Source organism: Periplaneta americana, chromosome 7, assembly GCF_040183065.1.
Source record: "Periplaneta americana isolate PAMFEO1 chromosome 7, P.americana_PAMFEO1_priV1, whole genome shotgun sequence".
Classification (NCBI taxonomy): Eukaryota; Metazoa; Arthropoda; class Insecta; order Blattodea; family Blattidae; genus Periplaneta; species Periplaneta americana.
In genome coordinates, this window is record NC_091123.1 from 182,495,024 (window position 1) to 182,519,878 (window position 24,855).

At 33.9% G+C, this 24,855-nt stretch overlaps 1 protein-coding gene across 1 annotated transcript in view; it reads left to right on the forward strand.

Moving 5' to 3' along the window:
- Window positions 1-23,432, forward strand: part of LOC138703823 (probable ATP-dependent RNA helicase DDX60) — a 31,401-nt gene extending 7,969 nt beyond the window's left edge. Inside the window, exons 3-8 of the mRNA XM_069832030.1 lie at window positions 4,112-8,148; window positions 11,444-11,549; window positions 14,309-14,596; window positions 17,263-17,419; window positions 18,872-19,008; window positions 19,211-23,432. Coding sequence (XP_069688131.1) covers window positions 4,112-8,148; window positions 11,444-11,549; window positions 14,309-14,596; window positions 17,263-17,419; window positions 18,872-19,008; window positions 19,211-19,516 — 5,031 coding nt within the window. The 3' untranslated portion in view covers window positions 19,517-23,432. The remainder of the gene's footprint in view (window positions 1-4,111; window positions 8,149-11,443; window positions 11,550-14,308; window positions 14,597-17,262; window positions 17,420-18,871; window positions 19,009-19,210) is intronic.
- Window positions 23,433-24,855: the final 1,423 nt, after the last annotated feature.

Sequence of the window (24,855 nt, forward strand, 5' to 3'; positions counted from 1 at the left end):
GATTGTAGATAAAAGTTAAAAAAATGTCAGGTTTGCTAAGCTTTCGAACAATAGCATTTTCGTGTAGAACTTGAAATGTAGAGTGTAAAATCATTTTATCCTACTAAGAGATCTTGCTGAAATGATCTGGAGACTACAAAATTTTCTAGGCCTCTTATTTTATTAGTAAGTAATACCTTTTGATTTTTCCTTAGGAACTGTAATTTTTGCGCTCTCTCGAGCCAATACTGAAGACAATGACGCATATCAATATCTACACTACACCGCCATTAGGAACTGTAATTTATGCACTCTCTCGAGCCAATACTGAAGACAATGATACATATCAATATCTACACTACACCGCCATTAAGTATATGAAAAAGACCCAACCCCGCTAAAAAATATTTGATTTTTAATAACAATATTATTACCTTACTTAAGATATTCTCTACATTTACTTACATAACCACAAAACGTTTCACTTTCATGTCATCAATATAGCATCAATATTATGTACAATTAATGAAAAATAGATGCATCATGATATTAACTATAATAATATTTAATTTCTAATGGTAATAATGTCATCAAACCACCTCAAGTTTCGTAGATTTGAATATCCAATATACAGCTGTACTCAGAAAATTATACACTGCAGAATCAGTTTTTAATAACAAATTGAATTGAGCTCTAAATATGTCGGCAATCTGCAGGTCATGGCCTTCGTGTAATAGCCTATTGTTTATTGTAGTGTGTGTTTTGTTCTGAAATTCAATCAAGTCGGCCGTTATTGAATAAAATTAGTTCTCAAAACTGACAACAGATGGATTTTGGAAAATAGGAAAATTATGTAGGAAAATTGACATTTCACTGAAAACTACTACTTTTCCGAAAAACTTTAGGTTCCAAGCTTCAAAATGAGGGGCCATTTATTAAAATCCGTTCAGCCATTTTCCCGTAATTTCCATTACCAGTTCAAATTATATATATAGATGTTGCAGAAGATATTTCAGAATATTCTACACCGATGTTCTTCTTGAATCAAGAGAGATGGACATCATTCGACATTATTTTTTGATAAATGATAAGATTAATACAACGTTTTCTTACAAACCTCTTACCCACGCATTATTTCTACAGGGGTATAGGCCTAAATCATATCCTTACACTGCCGATTTGTTTTCTTCAATGTGAAAGAGGTCGGATTTTCCCACTAAATACTCCCTTTACGACTCTTTATGCTGTGGTGCAGTATATGCCATGCACTGTATTAAAACAGGCGTGTAAATGCTGGTAACTAACGGTATTGAACTAGCTGAATATTTATTTTTAATGATATAATTGATATAAACAGCAATAAAAAGCGAAATGCAAACTTCTCAGTAAAGACTTTCAAAAAATAGATTACTTACTTACAAATGGCTTTTAGAGAACCAAGAGGTTCATTGCTGCTCTCACATAAGCCTGCCATTGGTCCCTATCCTGAGCAAGATTAATCCAGTCCCTACCATCATATCTCATCTCCTTCAAATACATTTTAATATTATCCTCCCATCTACGTCTCGGCCTCCCCAAAGGCCTTTTTCCCTCTGGCCTCCCAACACACTACACATTTCTGGATTCACCGATACGTGCTACATGCCCTATCCATCTCAAATGTCTGTACTTATTATTTCTAATTATGTTAGGTGAAGAATACAATGCATGCAGTTCTTGTGTAGCTTTCTCCATTCTCCTGTAACTTCATCCCTCTTAGCCCCAAATATTTTCCTAAGCATCTTATTCTCAAACACCCTTAGCCTCTGTTCCTCTCTCAAAGTGAAAGTCCAAGTTTCACAACCATACAGAACAACTGGTAATATAACTGTTTTATAAATTCTAACTTTCAGATTTTTTGAGAGCAGACTGGATGACGAAAGCTTCTCAATCGAATAGTAAAAGACGTTTTCAATATTTATTCTGTGTTTAATTTCCTTTTGAGTGTTACTTATATTTGTTACTGTTCGTTTAAGATATTTGAATTTTTTCACTTTTTCAAAGGATAAATTGCCAGTGTTTATATTTCCATTTCGTATTATATTCTGATCACGAGACATAATCATATACTTTGTCTTTTCGGGATTTACTTCCAAACCTATCTCTTTACTTCCTTCCAGTAAAATTCCCGTATTTTTGCTAATAGTTTGTGGATTTTCTCCTAACATATTCACGTCGTCCGCATGAACAAGCAACTGGTACAAATCTTCAATAATCTAATTTGTCACTTTGTACTCAAAGTCAATTAGTCGAACGTTTGTAAGGTGGACAGTAGCGTCTTCCTCTTCACTGATGCTAGTATGTGTTAGTAGAGGGGAAAGGCCTGTCAACCAAATTGAAGTGAGATATAGTTTCTTACATTACTGTGATTCATTTACTGGTTTGAGCCAGTATGAAAAGAGATGCAGGAAAGTTATCTGTTCTGTCTGTAATTGTTGATTTTTTCTTATTATTTTCTCAATGATCAGAATTACAGTAAAATGAAAGGTATCGGAAGTTAATCTTATGAAATTTCAAATTTTCTTTTTATAATGTCTCTATTCTTGGAGAAAATAGTGTGCTATATTTCCCCCTCCCCCTTTTCTCTTTTGATGCAACCAAAGATGCTTTATTGCTATATGCATGGATGATTTCTCCAAAAACTACATTGCATCTTTCTCAGTCATAGCTATGCTTTCAGAAAAAGTAACTTATCTTTATTTGTATCATATTTGTTTGAGATCAAAAATACACAATGGCACTCAAAATCAAGAATTGTCAGATTAACTTCTTCATGACTTATTTCATATAATAAAAACAGGAGATTACAATGATAACAGTTTTATAAAAAGACTAGTGGCTTGTGCAGCAAATGCTGCAAACTAAGTTCATTAGACGTTCAAATAAACATATTTCAGATTTATTTGCAGTGAAGAATACCAGACATTCTGAAAGTTATTTGCTTCCATAATAATGAAAGATACTCTCTCTCGAGCCAATACTGAAGAGAACCACGCATATAAATATCTACACCACACCACCATTAAATATATGAAAAAGACCCAACCCCACTTGATTAATAACTATAAAAATATTTGATTTTTAATAATATTATCTTACGTAAGTTTTATAGCTTTCAGTAATATATACTATATAGCCACCACTCAGTAAAATATAGAAATCAAAATCTAATTTAAGTTATTCTCTACATCTACTTATATAACCCCAAAACGTTTCACTTTCATATCATCAAGATAGCATTAATATGTTGCCCATTGTGCAACTTAAACCAAGAAATGGATTCGGAACACCTCAAAATCTGTGTTTCAGTGGCTGACCATGATAATATCTTTGGAAAATATTGGAGTGCATGACGTCAAACGACTTTATTGTCAAACGCCTGCATTAGAAAACAACAACATATAGCATTAATATGTATAATTAATGAAGAATAGTCATATCACGGCATTAACTACAATAAGATTTCATTTCTAATGGTAATAATGTCATCAAACCACCTCAAGTTTTGTAGTTTTTAATATGCAATATACAGCTGTACCCAGAAAATTACACACCACAGAATCGAACCTGTAAATTATTTATAGTAAGTTAAGTTTTTAATAACCAATTTAATTTGAGCTCTAAATATGTCAGCATTCTTGCAGATCATGGCCTTCATGTAATATTGTTTACTGTAGTGTGTGTTTTGTTTCATTCTGAAATGCAACACTGCCGACTTGATGCTCGCTTCGCTTCTCCTGAATGCAATTAGCTAGTTCTCAAACCTGACGACAGATGGATTTTGGAAAATAGGAAAATTATGTAGGAAAATTGACATTTCACTGAAAACTACTATTTTTCCGAAAAACTTTGGGTTCCAAGCTTAAAAAATGAGGGGCCATTTATTAAAATCCGTTCAGCTGTTTTCCTGTAATTTCCATTACCAGTTCAAATTACATATATATATATATACAGTAGATTCGATTTGTTGTCAGATTTACATACTGCTGTTAATTAGGGCAAAGTACAGTACATAAAAACTGGATGGAATTTGTTAGAAATTGTACTTAAGTATTTCCCTCTTGTAATGAATGTGACTTTTATTGTTTGACAGGTAATGCAGGCACTGGACACAGTAAGAGAAAAAACACATGATACAAAAAGTGACAGAATGTTGAAAAAAATTGAAAGTGTAACAGACTCCATCCTTAATCCAGTTTTCTATGATATCACCAACATGTTCTCCAATGGAGCAATATTCTTTGTGGATGGCGACTCTTTGCTACTGAATATTGTTGGAGATACGAACTACGACCCACACAACGGTGGACAGCTGTTGCACTTCATTTACATATGTGAACGCCATTTACAACTTTTTACCAGAATGAACGGTGTTTTCAAAGTCGTATTCCTCAATATTTGGGACAAAATATTGGCTGACAAACCTGCACTTCTCCTAGCCAGGTCTGTACTCAAAGCACACTTGAAGTTTAATATGTCATGCGAAGTGTATGAATTTGATGTCATGTGGGATGACGACTTCAGAAAACTAATTGAGAGTTGCAAGTGTAGTTTTCTATTGACTGATCTCAAACTTTTGGACGTGTGCGGTCAAGTATTCCCCGACGATAATCAAATATTACAGACATTGTTCCATGTTACTATTGGCTACTGTCTTATGGGTTTGTCTCTTCCGTTAGTGGATATGAACTCTGTGGAATTGAAAGTTTCAACTTTGAATGCTTTCTATTGTTCACCTGGTCCAAAAGTGGGTCACGAAAGACTGAAAAAAATGTGGAATGCTGTCATTGATGCAATACAAAAGAAATTTGGGTCGTGTACACTTGAAAGAACTAAAGTTCTGCTGCCTGCCAAGTATATTGAAGGAGAAATACACGTGAGGCGTGCTATCACTATTGCTGCAGCTGCACATCTTCATTGTCACGCACCAGAATCATACAAAGACTGGATTAGAGTGTTCCTTCTGTACTCAGCTGTCCTGGAAGTACTGCCTCTGAAGTTCCGAGGATGCGTGCCTGTTCATGGAAAGGCTACGGAAGACTATAAGCAGTTCCTATTCTCGCTTCAACAGTGTATGAACTCTGCTCTGCAGGAAGTCGTTAGCAACACTAGAAGTGACAGTTTTAAGACTTTACCAGATCTCTGGCATGGCAATTTCTTTGTAACTGTTGTAGATTTTATTTCTAAACAGGAAAATGCAAATGAAATTAGAATAGGCATACATACTCAATCTGTATATGAAAGCCTAGTACAAGAAGTTGTAAATCTTTCAGGGAAACCACTGGCGAAGTATCCCATAACAGTGAATAAATTGAAGTGTTCCACAGAGAAAACACCGAAAACTAAGGTAATTGCAAAAATATCTCTATCCCTGAAAAATGTCAAGCTGTTGGTGCCAATGAATTGCTTGCTGACAAACGAATTCTGCAAAAGTGTTCTACCGGAAATGAATTTTCCTGTGGAGGATGAATTCATACAAAGTATTATAACAAGAAATTCAACTTTTGAAGAGAAAAAACATTGGCATACAAAGAGACTGCTTACAGATCATTGTGATCGTATAAGAAATACTATACGAAAAGCTGCAGATAAGTATGAGGCAAGAAGGATTAACAGAGAAAGGAATAATTATGCATATTTTATGTCTCTATATGGATCTAGTATAGAAGGAAGATCACTTGATTCAAAGACTATAGTTTGTGAAAATTCATCCAATAAGAAAAGAGTCAAACAAAAGAAAGTGGGAAAGAAAGCTCAAAGTATAATAGAACAAAACATCAAGGACAAAGAAAAAAAGAAGGAAGTTTCTGACAGACTACAGTTCAGTGATATTAATAAAAGATGTAATGAACTTATAAGAAAGGGAGAATACGAGAAAGCATTGGAGATTGTGAAAATTGCTGAGGAACACATGAAGACTGAAAATATATTCCAGAAATTGTTAATGTGTAAAGTAAAAATTCTCTGGTATCTTTGGGAAACGGAATGCAGAAATGTGACTAATGTCCGTGAAAGAAATCTTCAATATGCTAAACAAATATTTCAAGCAATTCGAAAGATCCTGAAGGACTTTGGAACCAATACATTGAGTAAGGATGAAGCCGAGAAGCTTGGACAATATTTGCAACAAATGGGTCTGCAGAGCATTGCAGAGAGATGGAAGTTGCCACAATCCTCAAAGAGCACTACTGAGTCATATACTTCAATCGGAATGTCTTCAGTTGATTTTCAACTTCTTCATCTTGGTGAAGATTTGGATAGGGACTTCGGTGGAGAACCAGATAATAGAGTTGAAGGTTTCATACCTGACAAGTGGCAACGAAAACTCTTTGATAGTATAGACAAACGCCAGTCTGTGCTCGTGGTTGCTCCCACTTCATCAGGAAAGACATATGCATCCTACTATTGCATGGAAAAGGTTCTACGAGAGGGAAATGATGGTGTAGTGGTGTATGTTGCACCCACAAAAGCGTTGGTGAACCAAGTAGCTGCAACTATCTATGCGAGATTCAAGAATAAAGAAATGCCAGATGGAAAATCAGTTTATGGTGTGTTTACAAGAGATTATCGCACCAATGCTCTCAACAGTCAGATCCTAGTCACAGTGCCAGAATGCCTTGAGTTACTTCTTCTCTCACCACGAAGACATGACTGGGTACAAAGATTACAATACGTAATCTTTGATGAAATTCACTGTTTGGCAGGGCAGGCTGGCGGGTTTTCCTGGGAGTGTGGTTTGCTTCTAATTCGTTGTCCGTTTCTTGCACTGTCAGCCACAATTGATGAACCAGAAACTCTTCATGCTTGGCTTCAGAGTATGCAGACCTTCAAACAAAAACAGGATGAAATGAATGGTTCCACAAAGTCTCATAACTGTTACAAAGTGAATCTAGTCGTGTACAGTGATCGTCACGCAGATCTCAAGAAGCAAGTTTACTGTGAAGATGGGAGGTTTATTGACATACATCCATATGCTTATGTGGATCAAGCTCTGATAATAGAGCGACAGTGCATACCATCAAGCATTTCTCTTTCTCCAGATGAAGTACACGAGTTGTACAGTGCAATGAAGATGGCAAAGCCACAGAATCATCAGATAGCTGAGCTTGATCCACAGACATTCTTCTCAACATGTGAAAAGGGGTTCATTTCGAGGAATTTAGTCCGTAGTTATGAGAAAGAATTGAGAGAGTTGCTTGCGAGTTGGGCTTTGAACAATGATTCAGCTTTCCACAATGTTATACAAGAGCTAAAACCTGCGCAGACTGCAAACGAAAATGTAAGTGAAATGAGATTCATTTCTGAAAATTTTATACAATTTATTTGTAGGCTCAAAGAAGAAAACATGCTGCCAGCCATTGCCTTCTCTTACAGTCGCAATTTGGTAGGTTTCTTTTTTGAAGAAGCCACAGAGTTCTATGCAAATGCTATGGAAGAATATGATGGCAATAATGAAACAGCGAGCGGTAAAGATCCTGATGATTCCAAACGAACAAAAAATGCTGCTGCAAAAGGTGAAAATGACTTCAGACTAAGTAGAGGTTACCGTGACAGAAATAAATTCACTAGATCATTGAATTTGCTTCACAGTGAAGGTACTAAACCTACAGCTCTGAAGAATGTAGGGTTAGCAGACCCAAAAGTAGTGGAATATATTGAGAAACGACTAATTGGTATTGGTTATAAGGACAGTGATTCATTTCCTTCTGGACTGCGATGTGGCATTGGCATGCACTATGGTGGAATGAATGCAAAAGAGAGGAGTGCTGTTGAAATGCTCTTCAGGATGAAAATGTTGAACCTCGTATTTGCTACTGGTACTTTGGCACTTGGAATTCATATGCCTTGTAAGACTGTAGCAATTGTTGGAGACAGTCCATATCTTAATCCTCTGGAGTTTCAGCAGATGTCAGGTCGTGCAGGCCGACGAGGATTTGACACGTCTGGTAATGTTGTGTTTATGGGACTTAACGAACGTAAGATGTGCACGCTACTCACAGGAAAACTGCCAAAAATGATTGGAAATTTTCCACTCAATGTGACCATGGTCTTACGTACTCTGCTTATGGTGACTGACATCACTTCTGAAGGCACCCACAAAGATGAAGCTACACGCCAAGCTATCTCCAGGTAAGGAATTTATCAATTTGTTTTAGTTTTATTTTTAATATTATATATTTATTTGAATGGTTTTAATTATGAATTATTTTTTAGAATAGTTTTTTTTTTAACATTTTCTGTTTGTGAATTTGCTTTGGGTTTAACAATTCTGGTTTCTATAATATCACAAATTGCCTACGCTGAATGTCATAAAAGAAAAACATTCCACAGGTGCATAGCAGGCACTGTCTCGTGCTGATAGTCGTCTTGGTCGCACAGATTCACTTTGTATTTCCTTGTTTTCCTTGTCGACTCCTTATTCTCCTTGTGTCCCCCTTGTTGTCCTTGTATTTCCCTTTTTCTCCTTGTAATTTCTCATTGTTTCTTTGCAGGTACCCTTTTCTCCTTGTAATTTTGTTGTCCTTGTATTTCCCTTTTTCTCCTTGTAATTCCTCATTGTTTCTTTGCAGTTACCCTTTTCTCCTTGTAATTTTGTTGTCCTTGTATTTCCCTTTTTCTCCTTGTAATTCCTCATTGTTTCTTTGCAGTTACCCTTTTCTCCTTGTAATTCTGTTGTCCTTGTATTTCCCTTTTTCTCCTTGTAATTCCTCATTGTTTCTTTGCAGTTACCCTTTTCTCCTTGTAATTTTGTTGTCCTTGTAATTTCTCATTGTTTCTTTACAGTTACCCTTTTCTCCTTGTAATTTTGTTGTCCTTGTATTTCCCTTTTTCTCCTTGTAATTTCTCATTGTTTCTTTACAGTTACCCTTTTCTCCTTGTAATTTTGTTGTCCTTGTATTTTCCTTTCTTCTCCTTGTAATTCCTCATTGTTTCTTTGCAGTTACTCTTTTCTCCTTGTAATTCCCTTTTTTCTCCTTGTAATTCCTCACTGTTTCTTTGCAGTTACCCTTTTCTCCTTGTAATTTTGTTGTCCTTGTATTTCCCTTTTTTCTTCTTGTAATTCCTCATTGTTTCTTTGCAGTTACCCTTTTCTCCTTGTAATTTTGTTGTCCTTATATTTCCCTTTTTCTCCTTGTAAGTCCTCATTGTTTCTTTGCATGTACCCTTTTCTCCTTGTAATTTTTCTGTTCTCCTTGTAATTCCCCTTTTCTCCTGTTAAATATTGCTTGTTTGTAAACGAAACTCGAGCAGACAGGTTCGGACGTAAGTTTCTATGTGATTTTTTATTTTAAATATTATTTTCTTTTAAGTGAAATTAGTTGCTGGATATAGCACCTCTCTGAGAGTATGAATCAATTTTAACCTCAGTTACTACTGGAAGCAACTTCATGGATTTTGTTTCAGAACTTAATTGTTTTCCTAAACATGAAAGAAGTTGCGAACATAGAAATAATGGTACAACATTAATTTATGGGAGAATGTATTTGATAAAATAGACTGAAATTTGCATGAATAAAACTTCAATGATGTTGAATACTGATAAAAAATGTATACCTAATTGTATCATTTTTTTTTTCTTTTAAAAGAAAAGAAGGAATTAGCTTTCAAAGAATTCAATGGAAAGACTTGATAAGATGAAAATTGTAACTTCTTAGGGCTGCTGGAATTAACCTTTATTGCACATGGGTCCACTTTACCGGATGCATGACATAGTATTTACTGCCTTAAGTTTATTGTGGTTTATCTCGTAAACCATTCAATATAGGACAGTGATTCAAAATACACATTGTAAGAGCAGTTATGAAGATATTATCCTACACACATTCTTGGAACCGACAAAGGTCAATGTAGAGTATCCACCACCCACTTAACGAATATTTCACCCTTTTATCACTGCCAATGCTGTGCTATAAACCAATTTTCGGCAATCTAATGTAAAAGACTGCCTACAGATATTTGGAAAGTTTCAGAGAAAATACACAAATTCAATCTTCTAACACGATTTTTTTGTTTTTATGAATTAGGTAATTTGCTGGGAGACATCGTTAGATATAGACTACTCTTATACTAAACCTGGAGTAATTTAAGCTTATTAATCAGATATGATTCTACTTACTGTTTTTTTATATGCTCACCTGTATGTAATTTCTATTTTATACATATTTCATTGTTATTTTCCATCCAAAGATCATTAAGAACGCTGAATATTACTTAATATCTCCTATATTTCTTCAAATAGTGTTTATATGCCATGTTAATTTTCATTTGTTTTCATGCGTTAACAATGATGCACATTGGGAGCAACATATAAGGAATTATTTTCCTACACAATCCACGCTATATTCACGTTGTTTTGAAATGATTAATCGAAGATGGTTTGCTTATTGTTTATTACACGCACATTAATTGTATGTAATTCCTGTTCCATACGTTTTTTTTTTCCTATCCAAGATCATTAAGAATGGTGAATAATATTCATGCTTGTTTCCTGAATTTCTTAAAATATGTGGCATGTTAGTTTTTATTTGTCGTTATTTACGTAAAAATGATGCGCCAAAAATAATAATTTCGTACTCATTCCACATCCCTATATTCACATTTGTTTTTCAGTTAAAGAATGTTAAAGAATGTACCGGCATTTAAAAGACCAATAATTTAGAAACATTTTACATAAATCATCCTTGTGCCAAAAGAGAATGCTCCCTGTACCAAATTATATTAAAGAATGTACCGGTATTTAAAAGACTAATTTAGAAACATGTTACATAAATCATCCTTGTGCCAAAAGAGAATGCTCCCTGGACCAAATTATATTAAAGAATGTACCGGTATTTAAAAGACTAATTTAGAAACATTTTACATAAATCATCCTTGTGCCAAAAGAGAATGCTCCCTGGACCAAATTATATTAGAGAATGTACCGGTATTTAAAAGACTAATTTAGAAACATGTTACATAAATCATCCTTGTGCCAAAAGAGAATGCTCCCTGGACCAAATTATATTAAAGAATGTACCAGTATTTAAAAGATTAATTTAGACACATGTTACATAAATCATCCTTGTGCCAAAAGAGAATGCTCCCTGGACCAAATTGTCGTATTTTGCAGTGGTCGTCAGTACTCGCTGAAATGGGTAATAATATAATATAATTATGTTGTACGTAGCAAGATCGATTATTCAATTGATAGGTATTTTATGAGGTTGTCATGACTGAGATTCTATTGTCAATTGCTTTTATTTGTCAGAAGGCCTTGACTGACGGATATATAAGGACTGGCGCTCTTAAGGGTGGAGGCCGGGGTTTGGGATGGCCCACAAGCAACAAGTTATACTAAATATGTTTAGGATTAGTGTAAAACTGGCCTATGTCTCCTATAGTGAGTAGGATATAAGTAACATTCACCTTAATTTCATTTTCTCAGAGCTCTGACGATGTTGAACTGCTGCTTGGTATACCAAACATTTCCAGAATTGAAGACTCAGATGAAGCACTACTTTTCCTTTTCTACACAGCTGCTCATGCTTCAGGTTTGTGTGAACTCTTCTGAATGTTTAGTGATAGATTACCATGATGATGATGATGATTATGATTATTATTATTATTATTATTATTATTATTATTATTATTATTATTATTATTATTATTATAAACTGTGAAAGCTTTTAGCCAATGAGTTTACAATGAATTGCAACTGCACACTGTTCTGACAAATAATTTTCCAGTTATCATAAATTTCTAAAAATTTTGGGTCGTCCTTCAAATTGTCCAAATATCTGAAGTCCAAGTCTTCCCAGTGGTCTTTCTTCTAAAGAAATTTCTTCTGGAGCTCTTAGCACATGTCCAGTCCATCACAGTCTTCTTGCTATAATTATTCTGACACAATATCAGATCCGTTGCAAAAATGTAATATTGAGATATTAAATGAAGTATAGAATAGCCAACTTGTAATACATATTATATAAACATATATCAAATCTTGCATTTTATCTGGGTGTACATAGCATTCCATAGTATTAGGTTACTGCAGACTATTTTATATTAGTTTATCTTTTCCCAGCCGTCAGAAGATCAATGTTAAAGTCCCTTTGTCACATCTGTTTTGAGTGATCTAGGCTTCTCTTTGAAACCTTCGAGCCTTTATCCCCATGTCACACAGCTTTCTCCTGACAGTTCATGCTGATACTTTCCTATATATTCAAAATGAACTCACTTGGCCCTTAAATAATTGCTAGTAACTGTGCAATGTTCACATGCTGATGTCTCAAGTTTATTCCTACAGTTTAGCTAACTCTTCTGACCAAATTTTCCTCAACTTTGTGGATGATAAATCTGTTTTTTGTCATCCACCTGTATTATTCGCGTTACTTTTTTTTATTTTCAGCTGGTTATGAAAGCGATATTTAACTCACGTGGTGTGATAAGATAAGTTTTCCTATCCTGTCTCTAAAAACATGTTGTCAACATATATCACTAGCAAACGACTTTTATATAAGAAATACCAATGAATTGTTCCATAGGGACAAGTTTCCTAGCATAGATTTAAGTAAATCCCATACAATATTGTAACCATCCTTGTTATAAATGTTATAGAAGTTAGGTTTTCTGTCCATGTATGGTAAGGAACTGAATTATCTCATAAAGAATGTATCAAATAGCATTAGTACAGCTGCACTAAAAATAGAGCCTACATCTTTATAAAGTAGTATAATAGATATGGAATAAATTAAACTGGACCTACATTCCTGCTAAGGAGACAGTTTCTGGTCTCTCCTGGTGCTTTATACTGGGAAGTAGATAGTTACACTGTTACTGCGTTACAGAACACGTGTTTGTGCTAATGCCGATTTTCAATGTAAATTATGTTATAGTATAAGTGTGTGTCGATGGAATTATGTTCGCGGTCGTACCAAATGTTAATTGTTGAAGTATTATAAACTAAGTGCGTGTTGGCGATAAAAACAAGACAATAAATGAAAATATGGCTGCAGTCTTTGGCAATTTTTATGGTTTTTAATAATGACAAAGTGAGTGACAATTCTTTTAAATATTAAATATTGTATAAACTACATTTTTATAGTCTTACTTGTGGTTTCTGGTGTATCAGAATTCTAGCCAAATTGTTGGGTCTCGCCTGCTATATCAATAAAGTTACGCAGTTGATTTTCAAGTTCATTGTAAAAGGCTATTTTGTGATCCCATAAATGTTGCAGTTTTGTTGAAGATTCGGGATGCCTGCTATACGTCAGAACTACCTATAATTTGTAGATGCATACACTCACTTTGTTGGTTTTCAAGGTTTGTTTATTAATATTATTTCTTTTGTAATAAATTAGTTATAAACATGTTTCTTTTCACTTCGTATTTACAGAATTTGAAGTTCACTGAGTTTACGCTAATTGGTACATACTTAATAGATAATGATGTGGTTTGTTAAGTATTATGTTGAAGGTATGTTTCTTCATTTTTTCATAAATCTTTATATTTTGCCTAACTGTATTTACATCCTCATACTTTATTATAATATGTCAATCGTTTCCTCTGTTTACATTTTTATTTTATTTGCATAATTTTCATTCTTAGCTTGTTTTCTGTAGTTATATTTATTTAAAATTATATTTTAAATAGTTCCTAACAAATAATTTGGGATAACAATATTGTAATGGTGACTGGCCAGGTTCAAACTAAAACTGGCTTCCTGGGATCTGAAATATTTATAGAAAAGCACGACAGATAATCACATGAAATTAAAATGTATATGATATCCTAGACCTTTCACGTCAGAGCCACAAATTTGTTAACTGAATGGAACTTAAGAATACTGCATAGGAACTTAAGTCTTTATTGGATTATTGATTTTATTATTTTCGGTGCAAGGAATATCTTACTTATTTATTTATTTACCTTTGTACTATCAATAAAAAACATGTCTTTGTAATTATTTTAAGTGGCAGTCTTTGTGTGTAAGTAACCTACTTACACCGTATTCTGAAGTATAGCTAATTGATTGCAATAAAACACTATTTTCGAATGTGTAATAATTTACATCACTACTCTGAATCTTGATCTTACCTTTGTGCATAAAGTAATATTGAAAAAATACACGTTACGTACAACGAAAGCAATAACCAAATACAAACATCAATATCACTTTAGAATCTCCCGCCTCCGTTCAGCATTGCCAAACCTACCCATGCTTCGGCTTGTAACTGAAGAAGGCTCTGGGATGAACACATATTCGTAAGATATTTCATTATGTAATGTTGGCTGTCTGTGTTTCTCTTTTAAGGGTTTGTTGGATGACGAAGGAAAGCCACAATTTATGACCGGCATTGTTACACATCTCAATTACCATGAGCCTGGAAACCTGGCATTTGTGTACCTCTGGAAATCTGGAGTCCTCAGGAAGATCTGCAAGAAAGAAGATGATGGCAGAATCTCGAAAGAGACCCAGATGACATTAATAGTAGTGCTCAGCTACTTATTTGCAATTCATCCACTTCACAGTAAGATGGAAACGGCGAAGTTCGAGAATTCAAAAGTAGTGTTGCCTCCTCTCCCACCAGAAGTTAGGGAGGTAAATATTGACAAACAACAATACTTTGTGTCTGCTTTAATTGTTTCCATGTAGCTGGTACAGTAAATTGTCTTTCTTGGGGGTGAGATGTCTTATAGTGAATGTTAAGACCACATCAAAAATGGAAATAAGTCTGCATGTCTCTTCTTCTAATTTCAATACTTTATATCAGGGGTCTGCAGAACGTCATATAAGATTATGTCACAGGTAACGCAACTGGTAATACATAAAGAGATTCAGTACCTGCTCCTGCAGAGATATCGGTTCCCGACAATTGGCCACAGAAAATTGGTAATAGGGAAATTCGCCACAGATAGACAATTTCCCACACCATCCATTATCCAAAAATGGGACTGTAACAATTTATTTAAATGTGAATTAGTGGCAAATATGATAAGTTTCACGTTGTCCTCCGGTTCAAAATACAACAACCACCTTTCTCCTTGTACGGTCTTAGTGTATCTGTCGGCTATAACGTTCAGTTCGTCAATATTCCTTGGTTCAGGTGGTAGGTGCAGCTTCCTGGCACGGCGCACAGTTTTTTTAATAGATGGTTTCTTTGGTAGATTCACATTGGCTTAGCTTGCAATACGCTGTAACTCATTTTGAATAATGACAGACGTTGGTTCTCGGGAAGTCCCGCCCTTGCCTTCATGTTCTCTGCACATTCCTTTGCCTTAATCCTTCCCCAGTCTGCAGAATGATTCTTGTGTTCAGACGGTTCTTTGACGACACTGCTTCCATCTTCTGATAACGTGACTGTTGCATTACACCTGCCACGCATGTCACAGTGCCAAACAACTCCATTCTTATTTTCTCTAAGTCTCGTGTACATGTAGCCAAGATATATTAATTTGTCAGAGCCTCTTTCTGATTTTGTGAAGCGAATTTCTTCCGCCATAGTTCCTAATTAGTTTACAGCTTCTAGATTTGTCTTGTGTTACCATAGAAATATATTACAAATTGTTGCGAATTTGAGTATTGCCTTGAATTTTAATGTGTGACTAATTGTTTTTGATACGAATTTAAATTATGTGGCGAATTGTCTTTAATACGAATTTCAATTATGTGGCGAGTTGCCTCTATGGCCGGTTGTCCCCAACCCCAGAGATATGACGTAATTGCCGCAAGCCACGCGATTTGCCAACCTCTGCTTTACATCAAGCATCAACATCCACTTAACTGCCTAAGTTGATGTGCTTTCTAAGATTAAATTTCAGGCAAACACATACACAACACAGCATGTCATAGTAATTTGTTTCGCTTGTTAATTTGAAAGCATGGAATAGCAGTATTATGTAATTTAATTTGTCATCGTGTAGCTGTACTCTGCATAAGTAGTATGTTAATTTTGTCAATCTGAAAGCTGTTAGGTTACTAATACTCACGCCTGCTACTGGATTTTTCTTCATTTGGCCATTGTATCTAGTGGATTCATCCCTCCTACATTTTGAGTGGCTAGTTAGAGTGAAGCATTTTGAATTAAGAGCAATAATTATATAATATTCTTATTGAATTTGGTATTCCCAAGAAACTAGTTCGATTAATTAAAATGTGTCTCAGTGAAACATACAGCAGAGTCCGTATAGGCCAGTTTCTATCTGATGCTTTTCCAATTCACTGCAGGCTAAAGCAGGGACATGCACTATCACCTCTACTTTTTAACTTCGCTCTAGAATATGCCTTTAGGAAAGTTCAGGATAACAGGCAGGGTTTGGAATTGAACGGGTTACATCAGCTTCTTGTCTATGCGGATGACGTGAATATGTTAGGAGAAAATCCACAACGATAAGGGAAAACGCGGAAATTCTACTTGATGCAAGTAAAGAGATAGGGTTGGAAGTAAATCCCGAAAAGACTAAGTATATGATTATGTCTCGTGACGAGAATATCGTACGAAATGGTAATATAAAAATTGGAAATTTATCTTTTGAATAGGTGGAGAAGTTCAAATATCTTGGAGCAACAGTAACAAATATAAATGATACTCGGGAGGAAATTAAACACAGAATAAATATGGGAAATGCCTGTTATTATTCGGTTGAGAAGCTTTTATCATCCAGTCTGCTGTCAAAAAATCTGAAAGTTAGAATTTATAAAACAGTTATATTACCAGTTGTTCTGTATGGTTGTGAAACTTGGACTCTCACTTTGAGAGAGGAACAGATATTAAGGGTATTTGAGATTAAGGTTCTTAGGAAAATATTTGGGGCTAAGAGGGATGAAGTTACAGGAGAATGGAGAAAGTTACACAACACAGAACTGTACGCATTGTATTCTTCACCTGACATAATTAGGAACATTAAATCCAGACGTTTGAGATGGGCAGGGCATGTAGCACATATGGGCGAATCCAGAAATGCATATAGAGTGTTAGTTGGGAGGCCATAGGGAAAAAGACCTTTGGGGAGGCCGAGACGTAGATGGGAAGATAATATTAAAATGGATTTGAGGGAGGTGGGATATGATGATAGAGAATGAATTAATCTTGCTCAGGATAGGGACCAATGGCGGGCTTATGTGAGGGCGGCAATGAACCTCCAGGTTCCTTAAAAGCCAGTAAGTAAGTAATAACATTTCTCATACATTCTGGTTTATCCTCATTCACTCGTTGTAAGCAAAATAACTATATGAATTAATTATAATAATGCTCCTCCTTTGCACAGGTGTTGGAAATGTACAACAACGAGGTGAATTACATATTTGACAATTACTTCAGAAATGTGACAATGCAGATTGAAAAGGAAATGGGTCCAGATACTTCACTCCCATTGTCACGTGTAAAATTTGAACCTCAAGAAACATTCTGTCCAGCAACGGAAGGTAATATCAATATTATGTTGGAATGTAACTTAAAAATGTAACCCAATGGTTGATATTTATCTGTATTTATACTAGTGGCTTGTGCAGCAAATGCTGCAAACTAAGTTCATTAGACGTTCAAATAAAAATTTTTCAGATTTATTTTCAATGACGAATACCAGACATTCTGAAAGTTATTTGTTTCCATAATAATGAAACATACTCCCTCTGAATGGTTTTTTTACGCCGAATACTTTTTCTTGAACATATACACCTTCAATTTTTTAGTTTGAACGCGAAAACGCAAGTAACAATGTCAGGACGATCAGTGAGTTTTTCATGTGGGAGTAAAGTAGTAGCTCTTACAGGTAATTGTGGATTGTAGGTGAGAGTTAAACAAATGTCAGGTTTGCTATGCTTTCGAACTATAGACATAGCATCTTGGTATAGCTGCTGCATGTAAAGCTTGAAATGTAGAGGGTAAAATCATTTTATCCTGCTAAGAGATCTTGCTGAAATGATCGGGAGACTACAAAATCTTGTAGGCCTCTTATTTTATCAGTAAGTAATACCTTTTCGTCTTTCCTTAGGAGCTTTAATTTTTGCGCTCTCTCGAGCTAATAGTGAAGAGAATCACGCATATAAATATCTACACCACACTGCCATTAAATATATGAAAAAGACCCAACCCCACTTGATTAAAAACTATAAAAATATTTGATTTTTAATAACATTATTATCTTACGTAAGTTTTATAGTTTTCAGTAACATATACTATATATACTACATAGCCGCCACTCAGTAAATTATAGAAATTAAGATCTAATTTAAGATATTCTCTACATGTACTTACATAACCTCAAAACGTTTCACTTTCATATCATCAATATAGCATTAATAGTATAATTAATTTCTAATGGTAATAATGTCATCAAACCACCTAAAGTTTTGTAGATTTTAATATCCAATATACAGCTGTACTCAGAAAATTACACACCACAGAATCAGATCTGTAAATTATTTTTAGCAAGTCTCGAAGTTTTTAATAACCAATTTCATTTGAGCTCTAAATATGTGAGCATTCTTGCAGATCATGGCCTTCGTGTAATATTGTTTACTGTAGTGTGTGTTTTGTTTTATTCTGAATTGCGATTAGTGACAACAGATGGATTTTAGAAAACAAGAAAATTATGTTGAAAAATTGACATTTCACTGAAAACTACTATTTTTCTGAAAAACTTTGGGTTCCGAGCTTCAAAATGAGGGGTCATTTATTAAAATCTATTCAGCCGGTTTCCCGTAATTTCCATTACCAGTTCAAATTACATATATATATATATATACTGTATATATGGATTATTATTATTATTATTATTATTATTATTATTATTATTATTATTATTATTATTGTGACATACTGCAACATGAAATTTTTTTTTTTAAACTGATAATATAATTGAATGTATGCTACAGGTCCCATGGATCTTGAGAAATACATCATGGACACATGCAACCAAAATACCATTTGCTCCTCCTTTGCCGCCCTGTCTGGTCATTCTGATGATGGATTGTATTCCTCTTCAGATACGATTACCAACATCCGCCATCAGGTAAACAAGAATCGTATTCAGAAGTAGACAGCCTCCGGTCTCCCAACTAACACTCTATATGCATTTCTGGATTCGCCCATACATGCAACATGCCTTGCTCATCTCAAACGTCTGGATTTAATGTTCCTATTATTTGTAATTATTTGACACTAAAATATTGTACTCTATCTCAATTTCATAACGTGTAATTTTGATTCCTCAGGTATTCACGGATGTGAAAGTGGTGCCACTTGTGGAAATGGACACCACGTACAATGGTTATGCATGGGACTTCTACAACCACGGAAATCAAAAAGCTATGCGGAACGACAATAAATTGAGACAAGGAGATGATTTTAGTTTACTTCTTGATTTCCTATTGGTGCTGAAAGTTATCAAGACTACTCTGGAAGAATTCCAACCGATTGATGAGGGTGATGCAGTGTTTAAAACTTTCTCAATTATAGAAGAGGAATTTCGTTCGAAATTTGAGAAAGCTTATTATAACATACGTGGCCTTCATAACTGAATTTGGAAGTAGTAAGTATCTTTTCATTGGCATATCTCCTGAGGTGTATGCAGCGTTGCTATAAACATTATGATCATAAAACCTTAGTTCCATGCACTTAACCTTCAATCACAATAACTTGCAAGATTCGCTGATATTCAGTGTCTGTTAATATAAATTTATTTTAGAGATTGAGGTAATTTTTCTCCGTAGTAAAATTTAAGAATTGCATTTTTCTGGAATTTATAAGATTAATATTCCTTGCAATTACTTCAATTTTTATTTATTTTATAACGAAGTATTGTGACAGATGACCTTGTGAAAAATAAATAGCACATGAAGCTACAAAATACAATAATCACTGAAATAGCTGCAGGAACCTAAATGTGACATTGGTGCGTTTATTATGTGTGTGATATAACCATAGAATGCATACAAAAATTATATTGTACTATTTTAATTGACTTTGTTTTAAGTTGAAATTATACACTTTTGGAGGTGATAATACAAATGAAGCAACACTGCATGACATACAGAGATTATGTATTGTAGTAGAGATATTCCTTCCTACTTAAAAAAGAAAGAAATTTTAAATGTTTCAAACCAATTTTTGAAACTGCCACAAAAATGGGCCCCACCATATAATCAAAGGGATACAGAGTAGTTTACTGTTTACATCTTCAATATATTAAATGAGCTAAAACAAAGTTAGAACTTCCAAGAGAAAAGATATTCAACCTACTAGTTTTATTCTTCGTATTTTTGAGTCCCAATGTTTAATTTCCGATTGTAGTAACTTGACAAGAGTTTTTAATTCTAGTCACATTAAAGTGTGCATTGTGAAATAATACCAGCTGTTTACAACTTCTTTTTATATCAAATTCTTTCAGCGTTAGATCTAAGATTTCTGCAAAAATGTATTAATTGTTTAATATTTTATTTTGTGTAGTGTTGTTTTTAAGAGTAATTCTTTACTTCCTATGATATTCTTAAAAATAAGGTTGAGACTGTATTTCTTTTGCTGCTGTTAATTTTATATGTCTGTTTTATTTACATTTCAAGTGGCAGTGATAACCATTACACACAATAATTACAATTAATACACAATAATTGATAATAATAACTGTTAAAATAACCTAATTAATAAGTGAACCTAATTTTCCATTACAACCTACTTAAGTTTCACATTGGTTCTGATACTCTTTCACATTACTCTCATCTCACTCACTACACTGGCACTATGATACATTTCACTGACACTGTAAACCATAACTTCACACAATAAAACAATTAATATACATGTGATGCACAATATATAATTACAATTAATAATAATAGTTAAAATAACCTAATCAATAAGTGAACCTAATTTTCCATTACAACCTACATATCAATCGTCTAGTTCAAAAGTGCGACAACTCAAAAAAACAAGTTTTGAGATATCTTCAGTTGAAAGTTCAAATAAATCACTTAGAAAGGAACAGAGTTCTGGTTCATAACCACGACAATTAGAAATGGGTCAGTATTTAGGACGAGTATATCACAATCTTCCAGTTCATTATTAATACATTTCGAAATGTACTAATAATGAATTAGTAAAGTCCATAGTTATAATTACTTCTAAAGCAGTTTATTTAGTTTTTTTCTTTTTGGTTGTTAATATGACTTATCTCAATACTGAATCGGAAAGAGCTCCGAAAGGGGCCTTCAGTAGTATAAATAACTAAAAAATGGCAATTTTTTAGTTGTTGCACTTTTGAACTGGACAATCGATATGTATAGTCTTATATAAGTTTTACATTGGTACGGATACTCTTTCACTTCACTGTCATCTCACTCACTGCACTGGCACTATGACATATTTCACTGGCACTATAAATCATCACTGACCGAAACTATTCACTGCTACTGTAAACATTACCTCCATACAATAAAACAATTGATACATAATTACAATACACAATAATTACAATTAATAATAATAATAGTTTAAAATAACCTAATTAATAAGTGAACCTAATTTTCCATTACAACCTACTTAAGTTTCACATTGGTACTGATAATCTTTCACTTCACTCATTGCACTGGCACTATGACATATTTCACTGACACTATAAATCATCACTGATCGAAACTATTCACTGCTACTGTAAACCGTACCTCCATACAATAAAACAATTGATACATAATTACAATACACAATAATTACAATTAATAATAATAATAGTTTAAAATAACCTAATTAATAAGTGAACCTAATTTTCCATTACAACCTACGTAAGTTTCACATTGGTACTGATAATCTTTCACTTCACTCATTGCACTGGCACTATGACATATTTCACTGACACTATAAATCATCACTGATCGAAACTATTCACTGCTACTGTAAACCGTACCTCCATACAATAAAACAATTGATACATAATTACAATTAATAATAATAGTTTAAAATAACCTAATTTTCCATTACAACCTACTTAAGTTTCACATTGGAACTGATAATCCTTCACTGCACTGGCACTACGACATATTTCACTGACACTATACAACACATTTGACTGACTCTATAAACTATTCACTGTCACTGTAAACCGTAATTTCACTGACTCACTTCGCTGATACAACAGTTCAAATAAGACAACATAATATGTGATATATCTGTAACATAATGCAGCTGTGATGGACAATGGCAAGGTTTTATTTATGGTCTTTAATATTGATAGTATATCAGAAGTAATAAATTATTGACTAAACGTACCTTCCCAAGGGTAGCTTCTTTTTGAAAATAATAATCATAATACTGAAAATACAAATGTTTTTTTTTATTTGTTTAGTGTGCTGTATCTTTCGGCAGCTACCCTTGTGGGATTTATATATATTCTATTCATTGAAATATATTACCTGTAGACCTGTTCAATTAGCATCAATGGTACAATTCAGATCTGTATTTTTATATAATCAGTAGTGTTTTTTTTAACGATTTCCATTCATTTTATGTTGAATTGTCAAGAAAGGCTGTTCAGTAAATGATAAAGCTGTATACTTACACATAATTTGGAGTAATGAAGAATGTTGAATATTTCAATGGTACATTTGCAAAGAGAAAATGTTATTATTATTATTATTATTATTATTATTATTATTAACAGCAGCATACAAAATAAGTATCTATACCATATAGTGTCCATTCATCTGGGGCATATTTCTATAAGGAACATACTGCTATACAGCTCTGTAAAGCACATTGGAACATTTGTTCTCAGGAACAGTAGAGAGTTGTTTAATGTCAAAATTTTTAACCAGCAATAAGTATGTTTTAAATTAATAGTATGCGCAACAGTAACTACATTGTGGTTGGTGTATGATTTAATAAAATATTGCAGATTTTGAATAATATTGCAATAACATGATTTATAAAGCCATGCTTTAGTAATTATTTTAACAGTCAGTTTGTTTAACTTTTTTCCTGACATAAACTTGGGAAAAAATTCTGTTTGCAGAGTAGAGATAATATTTAAAAATCATGTTTTCGATATGTTATTGTCAAGTGTATAATCATATATTATGTATGAGAATTAGACTGAAAACTTTTGGGAAGGAAATATGTTAGAATGTTTGTGATAATGGTTTTACATGTTTGTAATAAGTGTGTTGGGTTGGGGATGATCTGTTTCTAGAGTCTTCCTGGTATGTTATTTTTTGTCTTAATAGGCCTATTAACTGCATCTTCTTTATTATGTAATTAGAGTTTATTAACGATTAAAGAAACAAGAAACTAACATTTTTAAGTCACTTATTCTGAATGACAAAAATTCATTCCTCACCCAATACTCATACACGTCTGAAGCTAACATTGTAACATACATCATAAATATGTGATACATTTGTTGTATTTGGGACCTATTTGAAATAAATAAGAGAGTTTAATTTTTCATTATCTGTAGGCTAATAATGAACATTTCTCCTTATTACTTTTTCCTTATTTTATTGACTGTGGCAACAAACTCGTATAATTATCATTCTCCTTTTCCCTGATTAGTGGGTGAACTAATTGCAGGTCAAATTCACAAATTTTTTTTTTACAACATCGCACAAACTGTACAACTGCACACGGATAAATATATAATAGGATGCGAAACTGCGGTCAGCACCATCTGGCGGCAGGGGGCTGAAATAAGATTATCAGCGCCCAATGTCGTAGGTGGTGAACATTAGAACTACGTGTTGGGTACATTACCCAGAGTTCTCTATTTATCCATTCGAGATATTGCTCGAGGAGACAAGATGGCAGACAGAAACTTGTTAATAAGTGAACATAAAGTGCTACCTATGTGTATAAACAGTGATGTTTATGGACGATGTAAAAATAGTGTTGTTGAATGTATTGTAAAGTAATAGTAATATATTAAATTGAACTATCTAAGTAGTTCTTGCAGACTTTTCCATTGCACTGTACAATAAATACCCAAAGAATACAATCCCAATTATCTAACCTTTTGCTTTATTTTTTTGTCTCTGGTTATATTTTAATTGGGTAGTGTAAAATACATCGTCTCTTTTATCTTCCTGTTGGCTCCGGTAAGAATTTTTAGTAGAAGATGCTGTGAGGAATAAAAATGTAAATGTTTTATTTTAAATTGGGTTAGTTTTGAATGTCGATGAGGGTGGGAGGGAATATGTTCTGCACAGTTTAACATTTTCGTCACCAGGTGCGCTGCTAAATGCATGGAGTAATTAGTTACTCTTTTCGCTACTTGGTGCGCTGCTAGATGTAATAACGCCCCTCCTCCCAACAGGTGGCAGCAAGATCAATTCCTACAACAGCGCCTCTAGTATGTGTTATGGGAAACTCGGTAAGTTTCGCATCCTATTATATATTCATCCATGACCTGCAATTCAAAATGAATCAGAATTTAAAAGTAAATTCCATTTGGAAATTAACTGCATAAAACAGTTTTCTCAGGCACAGACTATATGTGATACAACTAAGGTTGCCAAGTGTCCTGTATTGTATGGGACATCCTGTATTTGAGACTGTAAAAACTTTTTTTTAATATTTCACGTCTTTTTTTGTATAGATATCACATCATATGTTAAATATTGCAATACAGATAAAATGAAAGAATGTCAAATGACAAGTAATGCACACCGCGTTGTTCCTGTACGCTTTCATTGTAGATCAGCGTTTCTCAAACTATGGTCCGCAGACCACCTGTGGTCCTCGAGGTCTGCCCTTGTGGTCCTTCAAAAAGGACAGAAGAAAATATAAAATTCAAACGAATTGCGTATCAGACTATAGCTGAAAATCTCAGTCTGGAAATGACACATGGCAATCACCTTTCACTTTTTCTCCCAAT